This window comes from Rattus rattus, chromosome 8 (assembly GCF_011064425.1).
Source record: "Rattus rattus isolate New Zealand chromosome 8, Rrattus_CSIRO_v1, whole genome shotgun sequence".
Lineage (NCBI taxonomy): Eukaryota > Metazoa > Chordata > Mammalia > Rodentia > Muridae > Rattus > Rattus rattus.
In genome coordinates, this window is record NC_046161.1 from 81,786,187 (window position 1) to 81,802,156 (window position 15,970).

The 15,970-nt window shown below is 42.3% G+C and overlaps 1 protein-coding gene across 2 annotated transcripts in view; it reads left to right on the forward strand.

Moving 5' to 3' along the window:
• Positions 1 to 12,532, forward strand: part of Minar1 (membrane integral NOTCH2 associated receptor 1) — a 32,392-nt gene extending 19,860 nt beyond the window's left edge. The window contains exons 3-4 of one of the 2 annotated variants that reach the window (XM_032911014.1): positions 4,595 to 4,849; positions 9,618 to 12,532. In XM_032911014.1, coding sequence (XP_032766905.1) covers positions 4,595 to 4,849; positions 9,618 to 9,815 — 453 coding nt within the window. In that variant the 3' untranslated portion in view covers positions 9,816 to 12,532. Of the gene's footprint in view, positions 1 to 4,594; positions 4,850 to 5,210; positions 5,334 to 9,617 lie in introns of those variants that run through there. The other variant, XM_032911015.1, reaches the window with a different exon arrangement.
• Positions 12,533 to 15,970: the final 3,438 nt, after the last annotated feature.

Sequence of the window (15,970 nt, forward strand, 5' to 3'; positions counted from 1 at the left end):
CTGAGCCAAAGAAGAGGTGTGAGTTTCCCAAGTGCTGTTCAGAAGGACAAACTTGCAAAAATCAGTTTAAATTCAGGGTCCACAATGAGAGGAAAGGGAAAATTGAAGGAGCATTATGTTTTTCTGACCCCAAGGAAGCCCATGGAATCATGGTACTTTTCTTTCTCTATACTGCTTGCCGTGAATACCAGGCTCAGGCCAGACTTCTGGAATCCAGGGTCTTACATAACATTGAAAAAAATGGCCATTAGAGAACACACGTGGTTAGGTGATTGTATTACCAAACCCGAGTGAGCCATCCTGACCTCCAATGCCTCACCAAACCTGCAGGACCTTAAGTAAGACCCACTTAAAATGCCTCACATCAAGGAGCTACTGTGTGAAGTAACCCCGCTAGACTGCGTAACTATTTTTATTGTGACTTTTCCTCTTGATATTTGCCACCTCTTGTTGATGATCTTTCTTGGGGTAACCAGCTTTGGTCACTGTCTCAGCTTTGATTCAGTGTCAGAAATCGCTGGAGACCAGGCCCTCAAAATGTCCTGTCACCATGCTCAGCTCTCGAAGTCCTCAGGTCTCAGATGACACATTCTTTTCCTTTGCAGCTAGTGTCCCTTCTTCGTTTCACTTGTGGGGGATGGCCAGAACCCAGCAATGTTCCTGGCTGAGGAGCTCCACATGAGCCGTGGCTCACACATTCCCAGTCTAGCTGTCAGCGTCTACGTCTTTACCTCGTGTGATTTTTCACGCACCTCTGACTTGTTCGCTATTGGGCATCCTCTAGTCCAGCTTTCACATTCTCCCTGGGGCTTGGGGACATTCCCTCTATGTCCCACCTCATCTCATGGGCTGCTTCTGTGTTTACTTCCCTAAAAGAATTCTCTCTAGGTGTGCAGTGACTCTTGCTATGAGTGTTCTCACATCCTCTGCACATCTCTTTTGCCTCTGCAAGAAGTCTTAAAATTCTCACCCAGACTTTGGAAGTTTTTGGTTAGCTCTGTCTCTGTCTCTCTCTCACTCTGTGTGTGTGTGTGTGTGTGTGTGTGTGTGTGTGTGTTCTTGCATGAAGAGGTCAGTAGCTGAAGCTGATTATCTTTGTCTTCTATGTGAGTCCTGGAGATCGAACTCTGATAATCAGGCTCGGTGGCAATTGCCTCTACCCACTGAGCCTGAATTTCACATACTTCTTTCTAACCAAAGTGCTGTATTTTACCTCAAAGCCCACCCTGCCTTGATGAGTCTACTTGTATTTACCCCAAAATGCCATGGCCATTCACTCTGTCACGTACATAGTAAATATTTAAGGAACTGCTACAACCAGGCCTTGTTAGAAGATCAAACATTTCTTTACATCATTTCTACATCAAGATAGTGTGATTTACTTCCTCTGTGCTTAGGCTAAGGCGAGAATGGCTGGTGCTGATCTCTGCATTCTCTGGCCTCTGGGTTCTGTGTGTTCCTCAAGGCCTCTTCATTCACACATATCTGGATTCTTCTACAGCGATTGTAGATCTTTGGTCTCTAACATTCAGTTCTCTTTGTTCAGACGTACTGAGCAAAACCCTTTAGTCGAACATATAGATTCTGTATATACATACTGACTACTATCTTAGAGAGATTTTGTATATACATACTGACTACTATCTTAGAGAGATTTTGTATATACATACTGACTACTATCTTGAGAGAGTCTGTATATACATACTGACTACTATCCTTGACAGATTCCGTATACACATACTATCTTAGATTCTGTATATACATACTGACTACTATTTTAGACACTACTATTTATACACACACACACACACACACACACACACACACACACATATATATATATATATATATATATATATATATATATATATATATACTATTATCTTAGAGGATAGACTCATGGGTAGCAGGTACAAGCCTGCCCTCAGTGAGATGTTCTTAGGAGTGTGAGAGTCCAAATCCTGGCTCTGTCATTTTCATAGCTGTGCAGGCAGCATCCTAAACTCTCTGACCCAGTCTTCCACATCCACAGTGGGAATAATTTCCATTCTTATGCTTGAAATGTTAATGAGTCAGTGGTATGAGATGTTGCACATCTGGCACCAGGCAGAGTGGCTGTACACACAGTCAGAGTGGCTGTACACACAGTCAGCCCAGTGACCACCACCAAGGTCATCCTCATGAGAATTTCTGCCACCCCTGGCTTTGTGCGTGATCTGCTTACTTTAGGAGCTCTGCAAGGACTGGGAAATGGTACGTGAGCAGAATAAAGAAAACCAGTGGAGCCTTAGAAGTTCCTGGGCCTTGATGGGTTAGAAAATAAGAAGGAAATTCATTTTGTTTGGCTTACCTAAATCTCTGTCTCTTTCCATAGCCTTGATAGCCGAGGTTTCCCCATTGCTTCTGAGCTGGTGCATGGGGTACACTGATATGTGTGCTTCTAGCCAGCATCCAGGGATGTGATAGGCACACTCAAAGCTACCAACATTTGCTCATCCACGGTTGTGATAGGCCCACTCACAGCTACCCACATTTGCTCATCCAGGGGTGTGATAGGCACACTCACAGCTGCCCACATTTGCTCATCCACGGTTGTGATAGGCACACTCACAGCTACCCACATTTGCTCATCCACAGTTGTGATAGGCACACTCACAGCTACCCACATTTGCTCATCCACGGTTGTGATAGGCACACTCACAGCTGCTCACATTTGCTCATCCAGGGGTGTGATAGGCACACTCACAGCTGCTCACATTTGCTCATCCAGGGGTGTGATAGGCACACTCACAGTTGCTCACATTTGCTCATCCATGGTTGTGATAAGCACACTCACAGCTGCTCACATTTGCTCATCCACGGTTGTGATAGGCACACTCACAGCTGCTCACATTTGCTCACGTGCCCACATGTCAAATGGCTTTCATCACATTTGTTTTTTCCTCTTTCTGTTACTTCCGTACAGGATGTTTGCTCCCTTCCTCACATGCCAGAGCCACAACATTGGACAATGGGTTGACCTATTTATTAGTATCATTGTTTTTGAGCCAGAATTAAAACATAAACAAGCTATTCCCCTGCCTTAGAGGAACTCAAAGTCCAGTGGAGGAGACTGGCTGGCAGACAAACAGTTCCAAGTCAGCATGGCAAATTCAGGCTAAAGGGTCTGTCCACGGTCCTCTTAGATCACAGAGATAAACACCATCCCATTTATGAGGGAGCACTTGCTGGAGGGCCATTTATGTGGAAACCCCATGGCCTATAGAAAAGATCAGAGACCCTGTTCTGGAGGTTTGCTGAGAATAGAGAGGACTGTGATGTGTCTCAAGGCCTAAGGACATGATTGATATCAAGCTGTTTCAGACACTCCTACCTCCACGCTGCTGCCCAAGCTTCTCCTTTATCTTAAGTGTTGTACAGACATGTTGAGAGGGCCACCTGCACCAGGGAGTCACTAGACGCTCTGCATGTGGGGTTTCCAGCTTTGTTTCTCCCTTCCACAGCTGGCTTTCAGCTCTTGGGTAATTCCATACAGAATGACCCTTGTCTTTTACTCACTGAGTATAGGTAAAAAAAAAAAAAGGGACAGAAAAGAAAGGAGTCAATATGCAGGAGTCAAGTAAAGGGTCCAAAACTAGCTTATTGGGTTTAAAACCTAATTTTAATCAGCTCTGTGTCCTGGGACAAATAATGGAGGCTTTTTTCCTGAGTTCCAATGGCCAACTGCACAATCAGAGTCAATTCTGGTAAGGGTGGTGTAAGGAACAGGTTATAAAGTACTTATTTTTGTTGTGGGAATGCGATTTTATTGATTTTATTAAGATCAGAAGTTCTCTTTAGAGAATCTTCAAACAGGCATGTTGCTGTAAAATTAGAAAAGGAGGTTTCTTTTAACCCAAGTAGTGCCAGCACCATAGTGCTGCATGGCATCTGTTTGATATTTTCATCTCAGTCAGCAAACCGTCTCACCCGCTAAGCTCCATTCCATATCACACTGCCAACAGCTACTCTCTGAACCCCGCAACAATCTCTCTACCCATCTAGTTCCCAAGGCAGGTTGCCACCATGCCAGACACACACATCCCAATTCCGGGGTGGCACAGTGTGTCCAGCCAGCACACACTCTCTTGAACTCAAATCACCACATGAAAGAACACACAACACAATAACCTCTGATCCAATTGATAAGATATAATTTGCGCATCTAGACATGCAAAACCCTGTACACACCCATCCCTTAAGAATAATCATAACAATTTGTAGATGTGCAGAGAGGAATCTTAACATCCGCTGCCATGTACTCTCTTGGCTGCTCCCCACCCTCACTCCAGTCTCCTCCTCTCTAAAACTTATCTCCCGCCCATCCTTCCTTCTCATCCAATGACAGGCCTCGTTCTATCCTGTACCTGCCTTCACCTGCATAATGACATTAACCTACACAGACAGTCTTTGATGTGTTCATACGTAAATTCATGTTGCTTCATGGGTGTCTACTGGGGCCTCATTGATAAATAGCTGGCTAGCTACTCAAATGCACTAAGAGACCTGATAGCATCTCTGTGGCTTTTCTGGATATCTTTGTGCTCTTCTGCAGGCAGACAGGCAGTATGACATCCCCCCACAGCACCGACTGCCCAAGCAACCCAAAGATGGCTTCCTGGTGGAACAGGTGTTCAGCCCTCATCCCTACCCCTCCTCCCTCAAGGCCCACATGAAGAGCAACCCCCTGTATACAGACATGCGTCTGACCGAGCTAGCTGAGGTGAAGCGGGGCCAGCCTTCTTGGAGCATTGAGGAATATGCTCGGAACACTGGTGACAAAGGCAAGCTGACAGCCCTGGACCTGCAGGTGAGCCTCGCTGTTCCTGGGTGGGAGGAGCCCAGTCATGGGCTATGGATGATGTGTCCATCTGGCCTCTCTCTCAATCTTTAAACTCCCTGGGTTCCTACCATGGATTTCTAAACTTTAATAAACAAGAGAGCAGAGAGGTCTTTTTTTTTTGTTGTTGTAGTTGTTATTTTAAACAAGGGGGTTTATACCTTGCCTATTTGTAAGCATTTAACAATGAGGGTACTCGCTTTATGTGTTTGTTGGCCATCTGATTTGCTAATGATCCTTTTAAAACCAAGTGCAAATTCTAGTCTTTGCTCACAAGACCTGAGCCAAACTGTTTAATGAAACACAAGCTGATCTCTCCTTCCACATGTAGCACGTGGGATAAGCATGTTTATGGGAGCCAAGCTATGGACTATGTTTCCATATGGAGCAACCCCAGGTAAGAGCCATTCCTGGAAGTCTGTGAATGCCACTATGGCTAGAGGGCATGCTTTTTTGTTCACCTACCACAGGACTGGGTTTTGGCTGCACTTTTGTTTTGATGGGCAACTCTAAGCGGTCCCACTCACAGCACGTCTGTCTCTCCATCACTACAAAGGAATCACCATGGCCACCTGTGGATTTGACTGTGTGGACAGCAAGGCCATAGCACCAAGGGGATGAGTTATCTCTAGACAGCCCCAGCATCTGAAGTATGGTTGCTGAGAGCTGTCTGGAGGCTCACTAGAACCAGGTTCCCATGTCATGGCCTTGCTCCATACAAAGAGGGTATGGGAGGTACAGCATGTGGCAGAGAAAGACACCGGATTTGAACAGCATCAAGGCCTAATCCAAGGCTTCTTAAGAACACTGTGACCTGGAACACTTATGTCACTTGCTTTAGCTTTGGTCCTCTCTCATGTGAAGTGGACATTAGTGATTGACATTAATAGTATCGTTGTGAGAATTGAATATAGTATATGTAAAGAAGCTGGCACCAAGTAGGTGTTGAGAGACATGGCTCTCAGGAGTTGGTAGTGGATACTAAAGTCAGTCAATGTCCTTAGTACCTTCCACGTTTATCTCTTGGGTTCAGACACATTTGCCTGTGAGGCAGGCATTACTCTGACCACGTCCAATTTAACAAGCAGGAAACAACGGAAGCAGGAAGCTCAGTGAGTTGGTCCAGGTCAGACAGGTTTAAGTCTATACTAGACCATTGGACAATGTCTCCTGTTCTTTCTCTTCTCTTCCCTCTATAGTTTTCCCCTTTGCTATTGTTGTGAGTTTGACAGAACTTTAACTTAGACAAAAGGCTTGCAATCATACTTGCATATCTGGGCCCCTAAATGGTAGCAATTCAAGGGACCTCTGGCCCAATCCTGGGAAAGAGGTCTATGGTGGCAGCTGCAGCATTTTAAGCTTCCCCTCACCCAGCCTACTCCATGTATATAATATCTCCATGCATACTACATGCCATTTGTCTCTTTGGGATGCTGTTCCTCCTGTCATCCTCCTGATGACAAGCAGGTTAGACCATGTCTTGAGTCTCCCACAAGCAGACCTCCGTGCGACTTTGCTATATGTGGTACCCCTTGAATTGCAACCTGTGAGTTAGAAAACAGTCAGAATGAGAAATGGCTCAACAGGTTTTAATAAGCAATATTTCACACTGCTCTGAAGGTGGCTTTGAAAATGGATTTTGAAAGTTTAGAGAGAGAGAGAGAGACAGAGACAGAGACAGAGACAGAGAAAGGATTTTGCATTTACAAGAACATGTAATTTGGGTGTGTTGATGTTTTAAGTATAAAGATAAAATTAAAAAGAATAAAATAAAAATGGACATTTGGGTTACAGAGCGTTAGGTGACTCTGCTTAGAAATGGAAGGACAGAAACTCCAGCCACATGTTCTGAGGGGACAGAGCACCCGTTGCCTGGTGACATGTCGGTAGTAAGGCAGAGCAGACATGGAACCAGGTGGGACAGCCAGCCATTAGCTTGTTTGTTTGCATTGATTTGCAGAGATTCAAGTGCTGGTCCAGGTTAGCAATGGAACAGCTTTCTTGGGTCCTTTTTTGTCCATATGTAAATCCATTGGTGATATCCACGGAGTGGGCAGGCGCTGGTGTAAGCCTAGCTTTCATCATTTGGCAGGCCTAATTAACAACTGAGAATGTGTGTGCTGTTCCTGGGAACCTGGGGATTACCTCTCTTTGCTGTGGTGCCATTACAGCTTGAGCTTAAAAATAGTTTACTTCATGGGCAGACTCTTAACCTCTAAGGAAGTGTATGAAAAGAGGCTGATTTCCTTCTACCCACGATGGAGAGAATGGAGCACAACGTCTGTTGGTCCCTGTATGTCCTGCATCCTTCCTGGGCCAACTTGTGGGAAATTGGGGCAAAGAGCAGCTTGTTTGGCCATAAATGGCCAGATTTTGCCTTCGAGGTTATAAGGCAGGGAAGGCTGCCTGACTAGCCTTCCACCGAAACCTAATCTTCCTGGGCACACCATTCATGGACCAGGTCAGAATTCCAACAAGACAGGGCCATCTTCGGATCTGTTCTTCCTTCTTGAATGTTTTACCACTTGGCCGGCCTAATTAACAACTGAGTGTTCGTGTGCTGTCCCTGGGAACCTGTGGCTTACCTCTCTATGGTGTGGTGCCATTGCAGCTTGAGGTTTTCTGGCAGGGAAACTGACAGGAAAAACTAAAAGGTTTTCATGTCATGGAGAGCAAATGGAGCCCAATTGTGTCCATGAAGGACAGAGATCTCAATCTTAATGTCTGTCTTGTCTGTCTGTCTGTCTGTCTGTCTGTCTGTTTCTCTCTCCTCCCCCCCTCCCCCTCCCTCTCCCTCTCCCCTTCTCTCTTGTATGTGTACATACATACATATACATGTGCATATGAATTGTGTGTGTGTTTGTGTATATATGCATGTACATATCTATGTTTGCTTGTGTTTGCACATGTGTATATTTGGGTACATGGGTATGAAGCTAGCACTAGCTTCTGCCCATCTATCTAGCTTGCAGGACTTATGAACAGTGTCGAAGTCAGCCACTATAAGTTCTAGCCTGTACAGTGTTGTCCAGTCTGCCCAGCCTACCCACAGTAGCACCAGAGTGGCTCCAGATGATCTGTAAATGAATGGGCCTAACTCTTCTGATAGCCTTGCTTTTTTGTACATCAAACTTAGCATTTCATACAGTTTCTTACATGTCCTTAAATGTCCTCTTCATTTGAATTACTTAAATGATCTAAAAGTAGAAAAGCCACTTTGAGTTGGAGGCCAGATGGGACTGGCCTGCAGTCCATAGTCTATGGACCCCCTCCATCCTCAAATATATGGTGGTTATCAACAGGAGGGTGATGAAATCTTGAGACTGAATGACAGTGGGTTGTCAGCCCCCTACGGTAAGCAGATGGCATGCCCAAAGGGATGACGGGAAGCTGGTAAAGAGGATCATTCACTGTAAATGTGAGAAGGTTGAGGGCCAACAATAGCCAGTGCGATGCCCAGACACTAGCACTGAAGAGAGAGAAGAGCTGTTGCCTTTATTGGGTCCGAAGGGCCAAGGGCAGGGAGCTATGTCTGAAGCACACTACGGCACACAGCTCTGTAAGTTAGGGTTTGGTAGGAACCTACCTGTTGGCAGGTGCCACTTCTGCGAGAACCATCACTCCAACTTCCTCTTCCCTTGTTTCCCTCGACTGAGCCCACACTGTAGCTCCAGAGACACAGAGGAAGACGCAGAAGGAAGCAGCTAGCAGGGCAGGAGAGAAAAGATGAGCACGTATTAGCCATCCCCACTCCACTCACAGTTGCCATGGCTGAGCTTTCTAAGTGTGGCGGGCCTGGGGTGGTTTGTTATTTTGATTCTCTGTGTGTAACTTTAATGTGCTTGTGTTTATGAAACTCAAACAATTCACGAACCTTTCTCACCATGGGTATTTGATGTGTGATTTATAGGTTTAGGTGGCCTCACTTGGGACTGTAATGTGTTGTTGCCTTTTTTTGTGCATGACACATTATTAAATGCTTGCCATAAAACAAGAACACAGCTTTGCTTCGTGGAAATAGATTATAGCCATCAGTGTGCAATAGGGTTCATGGGAAATGTAGGTTAAATATGATATTTCTTCTGCAGACAATACATTAATTCTGGGAAGGCATTTGATGTAGGAGTTGGTTTGGGGGAACGTGCCACTTATTGTAGAATCCTCACCAACCAGGGTGACGACTGTCTGCTATGAGTCTGCAGTCCTTGACTTTGAACAGTGTTCTAACCTGCACTTGCAAATGCTTGAAATGGAAATATTTTACATTTTGATTAAGCTGGAGGTGCCTTTGATTTTCAGTAAAAGCTCTGAGGAACTAGCTGACTGAAAATTGCAAGACAGTCTTGATGCAAACGGACCTGTTCTTAGAGGCTTCTGGTAAAAAATATTTTCAACGACTTTTCTTGCTTCCCCTACAGTGGAGCCAAACTACTCTTGGTCACATCCCCTTGAGACTGAGTCTTGTTTGCCTTGGCTACTTTGCTTACTTATGTAGAGATGGTCCCTGGGGTCCCTTGTGTTGAAGCTGTTCTATCAGTTTTAGTGAGGGAGGAGCCAGTGCAGTCTGCGATGTATGGAATGGGTCCTTGGCAACCTATTGCTGGCACAGACCTGGTGGGGAAGCATCGAACAATGCTGCAGACAACTATTAAGTGCTCCAGGAGTGACAATCATCAGGATGTCCTGGACCTGGTTTCAAGTATTAACCATACTTCTAACGCCTTCTCTTTACTTTTAGACGCAAGAATCTTTAAACCCAAACAACTTAGAGTACTGGATGGAAGATATTTATACTCCAGGCTATGATTCATTACTAAAACGGAAAGAAGCTGAATTCAGACGAGCCAAGGTTTGCAAGATCGCTGCTCTTATCACTGCCGCTGCATGCACAGTCATTCTCGTCATTGTTGTACCTATCTGCACAATGAAGTCCTGAACCTGTGGACTCAGCATTACATGCAGCTCATGACTCCCAACGACTTTCTCTCTAATTTCAAAAGCTGATCCCACTGTGGCTACAGTCTGCTGGAATAGAGACAAAATCCTGGATGCCGAAGGTCATCGTCAGAGAGTACGTACTCCGGAACGACATCTGCCTAGCTGTTAAGCGCAGGCATAGCTACCCTCCGATATATTTTCAAAAGTACAATATCTTTTTCCACATAAGGAATGCCATGGATTATCAGTAAATAAAAATTGGACTCTTTCATTCCGATGATGATTCTTGGTGGGCATTAAGTTATACAGAACAGATTCAAATAGCTGCTCTTTGAAGGAGCTGACTGACTTGGACACAACAATTGAATAATAATAATAAAAAAAGCAAAGGTTTCCTTAACACTCTAAGTGTGTTGCTGGCGATGTGACTGGATGTGTGTCCACAAGAACATGGCTTCTCTCTGGACTTTTATCAAGGGCTATTGACTTCCTTCTTGCCCTTCTGCCATTGTCTGTAGAACATCTGAATTGCTGCAGCTCTTGATAGCAGCTTTCTGAATTTTCTTCTTTGGCCCAGGTATGAAGGAGCTGTACTACCAAGCCAAGCATGATATACAGCATCCTACTTTTGTAGAATGGGCCAAGATACTCAGGATAGGCAACCTTCCTGTTGTTCCCAAAATGATGTGGGGAAGCTTGCTGGTTAGGGGACGTTCAACATCTGAAGGTCACAGCCACCCTAAAGGATCTTTGGTTCTAGCTCTGGCATGTGGCTCTGTTCCTTGATTTTTTTTAAATCTTGGCGGTACCTGATGCTCTATTCTGAAGAGTTTGGAACTTGTCCTTGTGCCTTGAAGAGCAGAGACAATGGTGACACTTTGACATTCTAATTATAAACCATGATTTCCATCCACCAATGGCACCGACCATTTATGTGGCTTTAAACAAGATTTTGAATGCTTATTCAATAATGTGGTAAAGGTACCAAGTTCCCTCAGCTACAATAACATTTACTCCAGAGTTTTAAATATTTGTCTGCAGTGCAAAAAAAAAAGTATCTATTTAATCATTTATCTACCTATGTCTAAATACCTGAGTTTCATTTTTGTCTTCACTAAGTAAATATCGAGAGCAAGATTTTTTCCAAGTGTACAAGAAGCTGTTGTAATTTTCTTAGCGTTTGATCTCTGTTCCCACCTGATTGGTGCTTTGACAATAATTGGGCAGAAAGACTCCTTATCAACATCTGTGTCTAATGTCTTACTATAGGTTAAATAAAAAAAATGGTCATCAGAAACCTTAAATCTATTTAATAACAAACTGGAGTGTACACACATTTGGTAGAAATCACTTTGGGAAGTATGTACTCTTCCTGCAAGTGGAATCTGAGAAGCCTTTTAATTTCTAAAGCAATAGGGGTCCAGCATCCATCCTAAATATTTCCAAATAATGCTGAGCTCGCTGCACCAGATTCTGTTGTCACTAGTGAAGTGTGGTCAGTGCATTTTATAATGCTAACAGGTAAGGGATGGAGTCTCTCACCTGTAGGGGGCCTTCGTCCTTAGAGGTCTTCATGGCATCTATTTCTATTGATATGCTATGTTTACTAATGGTCTTCAATTAGGTGACTGAAACTTAAGCCTTAGAATGGAGGACTTGTCATTGAAAATGATTGAATATGAATGCATACTTACACACACATACATGCATGCATGCAAACATACATACGTACATACATATATGTCTGTTGTCAGAAGTTTAGTCTCTTGGTGCTCTGTTTTAGATTGGGCACTTCAAATAAGGTTGTTTCACTTCAAAATGGATATTAGGTTACATCCTTTGGAGTCCCTGTTCCATTCCAGCCCACCTGTAAGCAATGACTCTGTGCTACACTGTGATGTAACCATTCTGCCCCACACCACAGATTAAGCTATCAAAGTATCAGAAAGAGAACTTTTCAACTTCTTGCTCTGTGGCTAGCTGAACAGCTGAGATGTACTTTCTAGAATAATAAGTATCTTGTCATATCCCAACCTGACTCCTTCCTTTGACCAGTGGAATTACAGAGGCCAGATGGCACTCCTGCGATGAAACTGCTGACATAATGAAGCCAATCACATTCCATTTGTTGTCACTGCCCCAGGGCAAATCTATTTCTAATGAGCCCTATGTGGGTCATGTGACTATAAGCCTAATTCAAGAACAGAAGTGAACAAATGAATCCTGCAGAATTTTCTAATACCCTTTTCATTTCTGTGGAGGTAATCAAAGAAATCCAGTCTTGCTCTAAGTCCAACTCAATGTTGTCCCATATTGAGAGCATTTAGACCCAGCATCCAGATCATAAAGGTCAAAGTAAGGATGGAGGTTGTCTCTGGAAAGGGGTTGTCCTCAAGTAGGTCATATCAAGTCTGGTGTTGATGAACCACACCTTTGCCATGTTTATGAGCTCATGGATGCCTCAACTCTCAGAATCCATAAAAGATTATGTTTATAGTTAGATCTCTTTCCTTTTGACACCAACTTGATTTTATTATATCTTAGACTCTCCCTACTTCCCCTAACCCCTCAATATTCATAATGAAGTAAGACAAAGTTTAGTAGAGAAAAAAGTATACATCCCTCACTATGTTTCCTTGATCTCCTGTTGGAATGCAACACTCCCAAGGCACAGGTGACTGACTGGCCTTCTGTACTGAATGTAATCTTCTACCACTCTGTAATCTTTACAGAATGTACATGTTTCATACCCAAATCTAAAGTCACTGTATTACAAATTCACTCCATTTTTGTTGGTTTATCTTCCTTCCTTCCTTCCTTCCTTCCTTCCTTCCTTCCTTCCTTCCTTCCTCCTTCCCTCCTTCCTTTCCTCCCTTCCTGTCCTCCCTCCCTTCCTCTCTTCCTCCTCTCCCTCCCTCTCCTCCCTCCCTCCTCCTTTCTTTTGTATTTAAATTTGTGTTTAAACTAACCAGATGGCTTTATTATTGAAGGGATTATTTTGCAGATATCTCTAGCCAATGATGAAATTCAGAATCATTTCATCCTTTTCACTGATCTGAAACTGTTTCGAACACAGCCTTGCAGAAAAGCAATTGCCAATCAAAAGAACTTTTCCACTCTCTGCTATCAGGCATTTTATTCCAGCACTACTTTGTTTAAGCTACTGACACAAAGAAGCCAATCACACATCGTCCGCTGCCAGCTAATCATAAATTGTTTATTATTTTAGGGCATGCATCCATGTGAATAATAACTGCAAGGCTAGCTTAATGGATATGATAAAACAATCAGTGTTCTGAATAAGTGTACTATTGTTGCCATTGTCTTAATTCCTTGTCAGACACAGGCAGTGTGCATTTTGTGAACAGTGACATCTTATTTGTTTATATTTTTGCACTAAGCCCCTCTGCTAATGGTCAAATGGTATGAGAATTTATAAATGTTGGAATTCAACATGTTTCCTATTATTACTATAGCCAAACCTACAAGAATATTGTGGTCAATTGTGTGAATACCAAATCATTATATACTCTATATTGTACTACAGAAATATGTATTTTAAGGCAAAGATTTGAGTAACTGTTGGTATAAGAAGAATATGAGATATTTATTAAGCAACAGTAAGAAATGCAGCAACCTTCCTTATTTATGCCTTATGAACAATAGAGGGTGAAATGTAAGGCAAAGTTTTATGTGAAGACCCTAAAGGGATGGGTTTCTTTGAAGGCAGGGATTGTGTCTTTCTATGTTTGTTCTGTACAGCTCTCAGCACACTCTTGGTGCTTGATAAATGTTATATAATACCAATAACTAAGCACATTTTTAGATCTTTTTTCAAATGGCTCGTGTAAAATTTGGTTAATGTTGGTTTGAAGCTATCATGTAAAATCTGCCTCTCCAAATATAATCACAATAAATGGAAATATGCAGTAACTTCCATTGAGACTTTATTTTCTCCATAAACTATATGGTTCCAGTTTATGAACATGTTTTAAACTGCCTGTCTTGATTCTTTTTCTCAAATTGGATGATTCTGAAGTAAAAATCAAAATATGTGAGAAACCTAGTCCCCCTCCCACCTCACCCCTACTAAAACCTTACTGAAAAACATCATCCGTCACTCAGTATGACATAATTGAGGAATATCTCCACAAGCAGTTTCCTGTTGTTTCAGAAACTCGTACATATATCATTATTTCTCTCTCCTTTCTACTAATGAATGGATATTCAGGTCCAAGCTGCAAGAGTACTATGGTTAGTTGGAATCGACCCCTGATTCTAGTATGTGCTGGGAGATGAGTATTGGTGCTTCTGGAGAAAAGGGTTTAGGGTTATAAATATTCTTGATGTGCCTTTTTTGTAATATATACGACTGTTGGGTCATGAAAGATGCTTAAATGCTAGGTTAGGACACAGTGCTGAAGACTTCTTACATACAGTTCTGCAAATATGCCGTTATTCTGTTTATATATGGAGGGTCAATTGCTGCATTCTTTCTAAAAGAGTGTAGAGTCGCTTTCATTATAATGGGTATTTCGCTGGCACATCACTTTTTTTTAATATATCCAAGCTGTAGAGATGGCTCAGTGAGTAAAACACTTGTTGCACAAGCTTGAATTTGAACTGTGCATGGTAGCAAGCATCTATAACCAGCCCCACTCCTCCTTTAGTAAAATAGGAGATGAAGACAGGTAAATTCCTAGAAACTGACTGGCCAGCTAGCCTGGTGTACAGCACAGTGCTAGACTACAAAGAGCCTGCCTCATACAAGTAGAAGTTTAGGACTGATATTCGAGGTTCTCTGCTGACCTCTACATGTGCACTGTGACATACATGTACTTGGACACACACATACCTGTGAATATGATAAAATAAAATATCATTACTCTGACGAATAATGGAATTTGTTGTTTTGTTTATTAGCCCAATGGCTATCCTATTTTGTGAAGTGGTCCTTTGGATAGTTTTAATGATATAAAAGTCAAAAGTAATTTTTGTGATAGCATACAAAGCAGTAGGTTTTACTATGACATGTTGATACTGGTGTGTCATCCTAGAATGTCCCTATTATTACTTTCTCATTGTCTTCTGTGTACCTTGCCCCACTCTGACTTATTTCCATATGGCCAGCTAGTCCCCTTTCTTACTTTCATTTCATATGTATGCTATTAGGTCCTATTTTTCCCCTTTCATAAGAAGATCTACTCCTCTCACAATCACCTTTCTAATTTTATGACACACACAAATACACATGCATGCATAATTTTAAATTAAGAATCTACATATGAGATAAAATCTACAATATTTATCTGACTGTAGCTTCATTCACTTAACATGATCTCTGGTGTATCCATTTTCCTGCAAAAGAAATTTAAAAAGAACTATATCGAATAAAAGTAGAGAGAATATATACCCTTGCCTTTTTCTGGATTTTAGATAAAATATTCTCAGTATTTCTCCATTTTATATAATAATGGCTGTAGGCTTGTGACATATAACCTTTATTATTATGTTGAGGTGTGTTCCTTCTATTCTTAGTTTATTCAGGGCTTATATTATGAAAGGATGCTAAACTTTGTCAAACGCCTTTTGTACCTCTATTGAGATGATCTTATGATTTCTATTCTTAAGTCTACTGAATTATTTCACTTATTGATTTTTTGCATATTGAATCAAATTGCATCTGTGGAATGAAGCCACCTTGGCCATAGTGTATGATCTTCCTGGTGCATTCTGGTTTTCCTTTTTCTGTCTTTAGTTCTTAGAGAATTTCATATATTGTATTTTCATAAAATCTACCTACTCCCCCAATTCCTTCCAGACCCACTCTTACCTCCCTACCCACCCAACTCCCAACTTTGGGTTGTTTTATAAAAGCACATCAATTAAATTTTGTGCAACCCATGTATTCTTGAATGTATGGCTTTCCACTGAAATAATGTTAAATCTATCAAGAGCTACTCACCCCCTTAAGGAAAAGTGGCTATTCTCCCAGCAGCTACCAGTTGTTAACAGCACTTTATCTGGGGGTGGAACTTCATGACCAACTTCCCTCCCTGTGCTGGGACTTTGTCTGGCTTAAACTTATGCAGGTCTGTGAATGCTTTTACAATCTGTGAGTTTATATGCATGTCTGAAAAACAGTTTCCATTT